Below are 11,246 nucleotides of genomic sequence, written 5' to 3'. Positions count from 1 at the left end.
AAAACAGGCCATAGAAGCAAACACTTCACTTCCTGTAACTTCTGTATCGGTGAACGAGTAAGACGAACTTCTACAGGTCTTATTTTACCGTAACCCTGAATGTCTGTTTCCTGCATTACTGATTCACTTTTTGGTTTTCAGATCCCAGATGGATGGTGAATTAAATGTAACATATATAACTTTTGATGGATATGTTGAATTGCAGAAATACAGATATGTTTATTTTGTGATCATGTTTACAATATTCATGCTCATAATCTGCTCTAATTGCACCATTTTGTTTCTTATTGTGATCCACAAAAACCTCCATGAGCCTATGTACATTTTCATTGCAGCTTTGTTAATCAACTCTTTACTTTACAGCATTACAATCTACCCGAAGCTTTTGATTGACTTTTTATCTGAAACACAGATCACAACTTTTCCAAATTGTGTCTTTCAAGGTTCTATGTATTACATTCTGTCCACTTCAGAGTTTTTGTTGTTGTCAGCCATGGCCTATGACAGATATGTGTCTATATGTAAACCTCTGCAATATCCAACTATCATGAGAGGGGAAACTGTAAAAGTCTTTTTGGTTTCGGCTTGGCTTATACCTTCTTGTGCGCTTGCAGTGTCAGTTGCATTGTATGCTAATATAAAAATCTGTCACTTTAGTTTGAAAGGACTCTTCTGTAACTCTTTAGTTTACACACTTCTGTGTGTGCGCTCAGTGGCACTGTCCATATATGGTGTGTTCTTGTTGCTGAATATTGTATTTCTCCCCATGTTCTTCATTATTTTTACTTACACAAGGATATTCATAATATCCTTCAGAAGTTGTAAAAGAGTCAGGACAAAAGCTGCACAGACCTGTTTACCTCACCTGCTGGTTTTAATCAACCTTTCCTTTTTTGTTTCTTATGATGTCATCGTAGTTCGACTGGGATCAGATTTACCAAAACTTGCCTATTTCATATTGACGTTACAAATGATTGTGTATCATCCTCTCCTTAACCCCTTTATTTATGGACTAAAAATGAAAGAAATTTACAAACACCTCAAGCGTTTGTTGTTTCAGGTCAAATCACACTAATATATTAACACTGTTAACTGAAGTAAAGTCATTTTTTACAATGCAGTAAATGCAGTGATGTGTTTTTGCTCAAGTAAATGTGATTTATGTGATGTTGCTGTATGACTGATGCACAGCATCTGTACAGAGTATGTTAGTGACAATGTTTCCATTTGTAATCGTGATTTTCATGAAGGTCATAATAAGGATAAACATTTTAGATGCTGAAAATCTAAACAATTTAAACTGTTGATAGTTAATGTTTCAAGTCTTGACATCTTTAAAAAAAAGTGGAACCTGGCTGCATTTCATTGATCTTTGTTCTTTCTATGCAGGCTTGTTGCATATCATTATTAAGCAATGTTTAATTTACATCTCACTGATAATGACTTGGGTTACAAACAACTGCTGCAAAAGCACAATAAAATGTGGACGTTTTGTGAACATTTATTAACCTATTTTCAGTTAAATCGGTTGAATAATTTGTAGAATAAACGTTAATCTACGTGTCATGTTAAGTCTTACTCCATCTTTGAAAACTGTTTAAAAACTATGTCTGAATCTCCCTCCACTAAACATGAGCACAACTTTTATTTTGGCTTGACTGACGGATGATTTTCCCAAGGAAACCATAACTCACATACTCCTGATGTAGATTTTTCATTTAAAGCCCTTGTTGAAAATACAATGATTATATCACATTTGTGCAATTAGAGACCATTGATTCCTACTTTGATTATATCACATTTGTGCAATTAGAGACCATTGATTCCTACTTTGAGAGCTGCTACTTGCCCTCTGTGGAAGACGCAGAGTCTGAAGACTCAAGGAAGTCTAGCCAATATCCCTGGCAGAGGTCTTTGATATAGTTAAGAAGCTCCTCAGCGGCAAGGCGCCAAGTGTGGATGAGATTTACCCTTACTGGGGAAATATGGTAGCCTGGCATAGCCAGACTAATATTCAAATGTGTATGGGACCTCTAAGTTCTTTTTCGATTTTCCAAGAGGTGTTTCCAATGGACGCGGTCCAAAATGCCTCCCGACGCAATTGGATAGACCAACAACCAGTGAGACAACAAATAATGTGACGTCTGTTGAGCGACGCAGAAATGTCAACAGACTGGGGCAGAGAGGAGATGTCTGTGATGATGATTCCACAATGTCTGTGAACAAGTGTTGTCGTATCTTTTCAGAAAATTATTAAGTACTTTTAGTCAAATGCTCGTTCATCAGAAGCAGCCATCTTGGTTGTTTTCATAAGTCACCTCTCCGCGTCATGGTATGAAACCCGCTGATTATCAGATAATCTGTTGTGAGTCGACAAACAAGTTTTCTGCCAGTGGGAAGTCTCTTTCCAATGGAGGAGATGCAGACATAGTCTAGCAGGGCAAATGAAATGAGCTCCCAGAAATCGTCTGGGTCGCAGGCTAGCAATATTGGGTACTGGACCCTTTGCTAAAGGCCATCCAGTTTTTGTTTAGCAAATATGAGAGTTGTTTTGTATCCACGGCACAAAGTGAGATTTGTTCCCTGTAGTTGTTGGACTTTGCCAGGGTTGGTCCTTGTCACCAATTCTGTTTTCAAGGGTTTCAAGACGCGGACATGGTACAGAGTGTGTCCTGTTTTGGAACCTCAGAATTACTTCAGCCCCACAAACTCTGTGGGAACCGGAGTTCATGGTTCAATGATGCCAACAGAACTACATTATCCACAAAAAGGAGGGAGATAATTCTGAGGTTCCAAAACGGGAAACTCTTCGCACTATGGCTGCATCTTGAAATCCTGTCCATGAAGATCACAAACAGAACTGGTGACAAGGGAAAACCCTGGCGAAGTCCAACAACCTCAGGGAGCAAATTTTACTTTGTGGCCTGAATATGAACATGGCTCTCATTGTGGTTATACAAAGACTGTTTGGCCTGTAGCAAAGGCTCCGGTATCCCATATAAACGGAATCGAATCGATTCAGGAAACCAGTTGCGATACCCAACCCTACGTATTTGTGTGGATGTCACCTGTGTGTTGCTTAACTCAGTCAGTCTCTGCATTAATAAGACTGACAGCCTTGTTTACTCCAAACTGATCAGCATCTGTACATTGAGGTCAGATGGAGGCTGCACTTACAGCTCCAATTTATAGGATTCAAGGGTCTCTATTGGCACAAATGTAACATAATCGTTGTATTTTCAACAAGGTCTTTAAATTATATATCTACAACAGGAGTATGTTCTCTCCCATAGAGTCTGTCAAGTTGCACCACCTTGTTTCTACAGTCGCCCACAATAAGTAAACAGAACACAAGCTCCAGAGGGCATCTCATATTTATGTTACTTTAAGGCCACCTTATATTCTACTACAAAATGTATTTTCAAGATTTATGTATTTATTTCTTCATTTCTATTTCTCACAATGGGATGTCTGTGAGTTATCATTTCCTGGTTAAATGATCCATCAGTCAAGCCAAAATAAAAGCTATGCTCATGTTTACTGGAGGGAGTTTTAAACAGTTTTCAAAGGTGGAGTAGGACTTAACATGACACGTAAATTAAAGTTTAATTCAAGTCATTACCAGTGAGATCTTTTCTTACTTTAAATGACATAATAGGCAACAACCAGTCAAAGAAAGAATAAAGATCAGTGAAATGCAGCCATGTTGTACTTTATTTGAAGATGTCAAGAATTGAAACATTAACTATTGACAGTTTAAATTGTTCAAGTTTCATCTCAAATGTTTGTCGTCATTATGACCTTTATGAAAGTCATCAGTACAAATGGAGACAATGACACCAACATACTCTATACAGATGCCGTGCATCAGTCATGAACATACATCACAAATACTTGAACAAAAATAGACATTACTGCATTTACAGCATAGGAAAAAATGACTTTACTTCAGTTAACAGTGTTAATATATTAGTGTGATTTGACCTGAAACAACAAACGCTTGAGGTGTTTGTAAATTTCTTTCATTTTCAGTCCATAAATAAAGGGGTTAAGGAGAGGATGATACCCAATCATTTGTAACGTCAATATGAAACGGGCAAGTTTGGGTAAATCTGATACCAGACGAACTACAATGACCTCATAAGAAACAAAAAAGGAAAGGCTGATTAAAACCAGCAGGTGAGGTAAACAGGTCTGTGCAGCTTTTGTTCTGACTGTTTTAAAACTACTGAAAGATATTATGAATATCCTTGTGTAAGTAAAAGTAATAAAGAGCACTGGGAGAAATACAATACTCAGCAAAATGAACACACCATACATGGAAAGTGCCACTGTGCGCACACACAGAAGTGTGTAAACTGAAGAGTTACAGAAGAGTCCTTTGATACTAAAGTGACAGATTTTTATATTAGCATACCATACAACAGACACTGCAAGCGCACAAGAAGGTATAAGCCAAGCTGAAACCAAAAAGACTTTTACAGTTTCCCCTCTCATGATAGTTGGATATTGCAGAGGTTTACATATAGACACATATCTGTCATAGGCCATGGCTGACAACAACAAAAACTCTGAAGTGACCAGAGTGTAAAACATAGAAGCTTGAAAGATACAATGTGGAAAAGTTGTGATCTGTGTTTCAGATAAAAAGTCAAACAAAAGCTTTGGGTAGATTGTAATGCTGTAAAGTAAAGAGTTGATTAACAAAGCTGCAATGAAAATGTACATAGGCTCATGGAGGTTTTTGTGAACAACAATAAGACACACAATGGTGGAATTACAGCAGATTATAAGCAGAAATATTGTAAACATGATCACAAAATAAACATATCTATATTTCTGCAATTCCACATATCCATCAAAAGTTATATATGTTACATTTAATTCACCGTCCATCTGGGATCTGAAAACCAAAACAGAATCAGTAATGCAGGAAACAGACATTCATCAACAACATCTCACAACACAAGTCTCACTTTGAGGGTTACAGTAACGGTAGAGGATCGTCTAACATTGTTCACCGATACCAAAGTTACAGGAAGTGAAGGGTTTGCTTCTATTGCCTGTTTTTATCAGACTGCTTCTCCCCCCATAGACCTCATTAAACTCTCCGCTAACATGTAAACAACCTCGGAAAACTCAAGAGTCCAGAACCCAAAGGTTATGTTACTGACTGTTTGTTACTTTTCGAGTGGGGTTGGGGTCAGAGGTAGCAACTCACCCCCAACCCTTACAGAACAATCCACCAGCTGAGGACCATGGCCTTGGACTTGGTGGTGCTGATCCTCATCTCAGCCGCTTTACATCCTGCTGCAAATCGCCCCGTGGGCGCTGGAGTTTGAGTTTTGATGATGCCAACAGAACCACATCATCCACAAAAAGCAGTGAGGTAATTCTGCGTTTTCAAAATTGGACACTCTCCACACCTTGTCTGCATCTTGAAATCCTGTCCATGAAGATTGCAAACAGAATTGGTAAAAGGGCCTAACCTGACAAAGTCCCAAAACCACAGGGAACAAATGTCACTTTGTGCCGTGAATAAAGACAAAGCTCTCATATATATAAGGACTGGATGGCCGGTACCCTATATTCCTAGCCTGGAACCCTGATGAATTCTGGGCGCTCATCTCATTTGTCCTGCTAGACTACGTCTGGATCCTCTCCATTGGAAAGTGATTTCTCACCGGCAGAAAACTTGCTGGTCGACTCACAACAGAAAACGGCAACACTCGTTCACAGACATTGAGGAATCATCATCACAGACATCTCCTCTCTGCTCTTGTCTGTTGACATTTCTGCGTCGCTCAACAGACGTCACATTATTTGTTGTCTCACTGGTTGTTGGTCTATCCAATTGCGTCGGGAGGCATTTTGGACCGTGTCCATTGGAAACACCTCTTGGAAAATCGAAAAAGAACTTAGAGGTCCCATACACGTCACATGATTTGTCGCTCTCCCTGGTTGTAGGTCTGTACAAGTGCGTCTGGAGGCATTTTGGTTTGCTTCCGTTGGTAACGCCTCTTGGAAATCAAAAATAAACTTAGGGGTCCCAGACTAATAAACATTTGAGTATTTGTCTGGCTACACCAGGCTACCATATTCCCCCAGTAGGTGAATCTCATTCACATGCGATGCCTTGCCACTGAGGAGCTTCTTAACTACCTCAACGACCTCTGGGATATGGGCAAGACTTTCCCCAAGTTTTCAGTCTCTGCCTCATCCACAAAGGGCGTGTAGGACCTCCAAAAAGTTTTCTTTTTGAATTGTCAGGTTACCGTCTCGACAGGCACCAATGACCGTCTGACCACAGCTCCTGCTCTGAACATGGCCCACTCGGATTTCATGTCGGTAGAAGACAACTTTTTGTAGACCAAAGGGAAGAAAAAACTAAATCATACCGAAGTCAGTACACGTGAGCACCATAGACTGTATATAATTATGGGTGTAGTGTGTAAAAGTCATCTATGACATGGTCAGGCGGTCCTAACAGTGGGTGTGTGGCTAATCGGTAAGGACGGTAAGATTCCTCGTAGGTCGGGCCAGTTGTTGGGCCACAAGGGCCAGTGACAGGGTCTGTAAGAAGAAGAATTATATAAACATATGTTCATATCCTAGCTTTTAGCAGTAGGCCAATTTAACCAAGATTAGCTCCGCTAGTCGTGTCTCGGTAGATTGATAACTGAGGATGTCATACACTCACAGAAGCCCAGGATTTAATCAATAATTTTTCATTCCTATATTTTAAACGATATGTTGTTTGATTCTGTTTTTTTTTCTCAAAAACTTTAATATTACTGAGGCTTGATATTTTATAGTTTTACCAACTAAAACCAACTAAAAATAAACATTTCTTGTGTAAAATAAAAACATGAATGCATCTTTTCTGCATTGTTTAGTCTGTAAAATAAAAGTTTTCATATCAGTAAAAAAAGATTGAGATGTCTGTCTATGAAAGGCTTTAACTAATTCTACTGAAATTGTATTATAGTTGTGCCCACGGAATATTTATTGGCTTTTCAAATGTTTGCATGAAAATTATATCTTCTTTGTTTTAAGTGTAATTCAATAGTTTCCTTATTTTTATCTTTACATAATTTATGTTGACAATTTAATGCGCTTTTTTTTGCAAATGTAATACATTTATCATAATTACTTTTATTTTAATTTTTATTATTATTATTAATAAGGGTTTTAATTATATTCCAGCAGCACACTCCGCAGTCTACAAGTAAAAAGGCAGTATGTTGTGTGCACAGGCTGCCAACAGATGGCAGTGTGACTCACAGGTTGCACAGCATAATGAATCATGGAGGTAAATCACCATGGTAACTGATGCTGCTCCCCTGACCTGCTCTGGAGCAGGTTGGGAGGAGGCTCGGAGGTTCAACAGCCCAAACTGCTGAGCAATCAGATCAGTGGAAAAGTAGAATTTTGAATTCAACAAAGATGATTTGACAGCAACAGTGTTGCTGTTTTGACTCTTATTCCATCAGTGACACAAGTTACTGCACTGGAACAGTATATGTCCCGTTGCCATGTTATCATCTTGAAGCCTTGGAGGCAGCATGCAGAGCTAATTAGATCGGAGAGAATGGTAAATGGATTGAGGATTCCTGTGTGAGCGCTCAGCTCAACCTGATAATTACATGTTCCACTATGTTAATCGAATAAGACGCTATCACCACACCGGTAGGAGCCACGAGAGACGCGGAGCGCTGGGTTTCACATTCGCAGGGTCATTCGCTCGTGTAACTGGATTCAGAAATATGACACGGACAAGAGATGGTCACGTGTCTCACCTGTTAAAATTCCTGTGGGCTTTTTCATGCTACTATTAGACTGTTCAAAGAATTAATTTCGTTCAGGTCAGTCACTCACTTATATTGAAGTCTTTGTCAGAGAAAGGCCAATTACAGGAAACAATTCAACGACAAACAGTTTTCAGCTCTCACCATCCTGATTCCTGTCTGCATGTGTTCTTTCACTTAACCGCAGGAGTTCGTACATTTCAGTGATTTATCAAAGACCCAACCTTTCCCAGGATTCATTGCGCACCGGTGACGACTCTTCGAACCATTGGTAACTGCAGCGCCGTTGCTAGCCGAGAGTGGTAAGGGCGGATTACGCTGGTGAAGGCAAATAGGAAATCCACTGTAAACCAGACCGTTGAGTCGTCTCAAAGGCCAGCCGCCTTTGACGCCCACGTACACCACGAGGCGGCCCCTCAATTGGTGCACAGCTAATGTTGTCCAGATTCCCAAATATAATGGGATCTCTCTTGGTCGATGTCCCAACCTTCCACCCTGACCCTATAACATGTCCACAGGCACGTGTCATGTTTTCTACGGCCGCTAGAGGGCGCTGTCACTTGGACGTTAACAAGCATTTTTTTTTTGAGTGTTACGTGTCATTTTCCTTCGGATGGCGGTCTTGTGTCGCTCGAAAAGACAGTTACTCTTGATGCCTTACGGAATGGAAAATTTACAAAAAATCAAGAAAAAAAAAATCCTACACACGACTCTCAGTGTGTATTCCTCTGCCATGGAGCAACAACACACCCAGGAAACAAAAAAGCCGTGATAAAACCATGCTCCTCATTCAGCGAATCGGGATACGGTATGCCTCACCAGAGGGAGACCTAGGACGAACTACCAGACCATGGAAGAGCGCTAAATCTCCTTAAGACCCTTGAGGGCGCGACATGCCCGTGCTAATCAATGTCCAGGCGTCACCAATTCGTCAACAGTGTGTCCCGTCCGTCGGGCAGATGAGGAGGATCCTCCGAAAACTCTGGCTGGATTGATGACAGCCCCGTCAACAGCCTGACAAGCAGGATTCATTGGAGCCACGCTGGCGTTGAAGATGTCAGGAGATGATCAACACCTCAACAGCATTTGTTTATACTGTATTCCTCATCGGGACAGATGGCGGGAGCGAGCTGACACGCTGAACGAGCCTCGACGGATCACCGCGCTCGCCGTCAGCAGAGATTAGGGTTGACGGATTGAAATTATAGCTTCCCATAACTTCAGAGTCTTCTCTTTTTCTTGCCATGTATTAAATTTGATTCTAACCTTGGTACCGCAGATAGTTAAATCAAAGAATGTATGTTTATTCTAATTACTTTCATAACCATTCATTCATGTAGCAGAATAACAAGCGGTTCACTGTCTTATGTGGAAGTGCTCACTGCTGAAGGGTGAAAGTTTGTCTACGCTCACATTCAATCTCAGGTTAACAACCTGTCTTCACCTGCAGGATTTTACGACATCGCAGCTGGTTTGGGCCAATCGGGATAAGGCAGGAAACTTGCACAGGACAGTGTGATGTGGAAATGTGAAGCCACAGAGAGACTACACTCTTCAGGGCTGTAGGCGAACCCATATTGTGCTTTGCTAAAGTTTGGAAATAACCTTTTTTTTAAATTGCATATTCATGGATTTGTGGGAATCCCCCACAAGTGACGTCACTGATGACTTTTGCATGCAGCTGGTTCTCGTTGTCAAATCAGCGTATGGGCTTTTTTTTTTTTTATTGTGTATGGAAATGCAACACACACACACACACACAGGGACCAGGATCAGCCCACACTGGTGAGTCTGAACGAGGCAGAAGATGAATATATATGAGTGTATCAATAATTCCGGCAGGATATAATCCGCCTCGCACAGTTTTCCTGTACTTTGTGTCAAAGCTGAACCCAGAGTGACTTGAAAGCCACTGATCTGGAATTGCTTCTTTATTTTTGGCCAGATGATTATCCTCAAACACAAAATTACTGATATGATACTGTAACTCATTTGAAGCTGTGAGAGGCAGATTAGAAAGGTAAAAACCAGTACAACCAGATTCCCTGTAGGTGTTGAGGTTTGCAGACGGGACAAACTTCCAGGCAGCTCCGTGCTTCGACTGTCAAGGTGGGATTGGAAAAGAATAAGCCTCTCATAAATTCTGGGATCATCTGACTCAAGTCCCCGTCAGTCTGCCTCTGACGTCTGCTCTCACTTTTTTTCCCGCTCACTGCAAAGGTCTGAAAAGTCGAGTGGATGAGAAGTTTGAGCTCTCAGACAGAGCATCATGTCGCGTCTGACTCAAACGATTTCTGACAGCGAGAAAGAAAAACTGCAATTACAGGAGTCATCCACCTATTTCTGTCTGTCCGTGTCCTTCCTTCCTTCCCTCAGAAAACTTTGGTTTGGTTGCTGCAGCGTCGTCTAATCCTAAATGCTTTAGCACCACTGATGTTCAAATTATAACTAGCTGGAGGACCCAAGGAAAGAAATAACTAAATTAGATACAGTACGTCACCATCATAGACTGTTCATGAAAATAGATAAATATGAAGACAACGCTGAAGTGTCTGAAGCCTGTATTCTCTGTACTGACCAGCAGAGGGCGACTCCACCGGTTGTTTCTATAGAAGTCTATGAGAAAATCAATCAGCAGGCTGACCTTTGTGCTGGCCACTGACGACAGACTGGCGACCTGCCCTCCCTCAGCTGTCACGTCACGGCCAATTACAGCCGTCGTCTGACCACATGCGAGCGGCCAATCATGGCCAATCAATGTCAGTCATGGGCAGAGCGACAAGCAGCTGTTTCCATGGCAGCCGTGCGCCACACGGAGACAGATTGTCAGGCGGCTTGTCAGATGGTTTTATTTGCTCAAATTCAACATACATACATATACATATACATACATATATATATATATGAATGAGATATTAAGCTGACAGTGGGGACTCGTGTGTGGGATCCGCTGTTGGGTTTGGACACACACACTTTGTCTCTTTGTGTTTAAACCACAGCTCCCTCCCTGAGTCTGAGCGCTCTGGCTCAGTCTGTCAGAGCGGCAGCAGCAGCAAATAAAAAGGTATTTCATTATGTCGGGCTTTAACGCTGCGGTGAACCGTTACCCTGAGCCGTCAGCACCGACTCATCACTTCTGCACAAAGCACTGTGGCTGAGTCCAAACGCTCCCCGAGGCCTGATGGGACTTATTTTTTGGTTTTTACATCCTCTCTCCCGATGCAAACATACCCACAATACAACAGGCGCCATCATCCGAGTACAGTGATGTAGTTGTCCGTCGACAAGATGTGACTCCGTCTCCTTGTCATTGTCTCTCTGTGGCCCGTTGGAGTTTTGCTGTTACAGCTGTAGGCTCCGCCCCCTCTCCCACTTTCTTCGCATAGTTTTCTGTAAAATGTTCAAAGCCGAATGTGAAAAACCTGGCGGCGAGCGGCT

General features: G+C 41.4%; 2 protein-coding genes across 2 annotated transcripts; one reads left to right on the top strand and one right to left on the bottom strand.

Annotated features, from left to right (window-relative positions):
* Positions 1-148: 148 nt before the first annotated feature.
* On the top strand, positions 149-1,075 carry LOC118282643 (olfactory receptor 6N2-like). Its single transcript, XM_035603913.1, has one exon. The coding sequence runs from the start codon at positions 149-151 to the stop codon at positions 1,073-1,075; it is 927 nt and encodes a 308-aa protein (XP_035459806.1).
* Positions 1,076-3,969: 2,894 nt separating this feature from the next.
* Positions 3,970-4,896, bottom strand: LOC118283022 (olfactory receptor 6N2-like). Its single transcript, XM_047337246.1, has one exon. It carries the CDS (start codon positions 4,894-4,896, stop codon positions 3,970-3,972), a length of 927 nt encoding a protein of 308 aa, XP_047193202.1.
* Between the last annotated feature and the right edge of the window lie 6,350 nt (positions 4,897-11,246).

This window comes from Scophthalmus maximus, chromosome 14, assembly GCF_022379125.1.
Source record: "Scophthalmus maximus strain ysfricsl-2021 chromosome 14, ASM2237912v1, whole genome shotgun sequence".
Taxonomy (NCBI): domain Eukaryota; kingdom Metazoa; phylum Chordata; class Actinopteri; order Pleuronectiformes; family Scophthalmidae; genus Scophthalmus; species Scophthalmus maximus.
This window is presented reverse-complemented; position numbering and strand designations above follow the sequence as displayed.

Coding starts and splice junctions, on each gene's coding strand:
- LOC118283022 (XM_047337246.1), bottom strand. CDS start 4,896: ATGGACGGTGAATTAAATGTAACATATATAACTTTTGATGGATATGTG.
- LOC118282643 (XM_035603913.1), top strand. CDS start 149: ATGGATGGTGAATTAAATGTAACATATATAACTTTTGATGGATATGTT.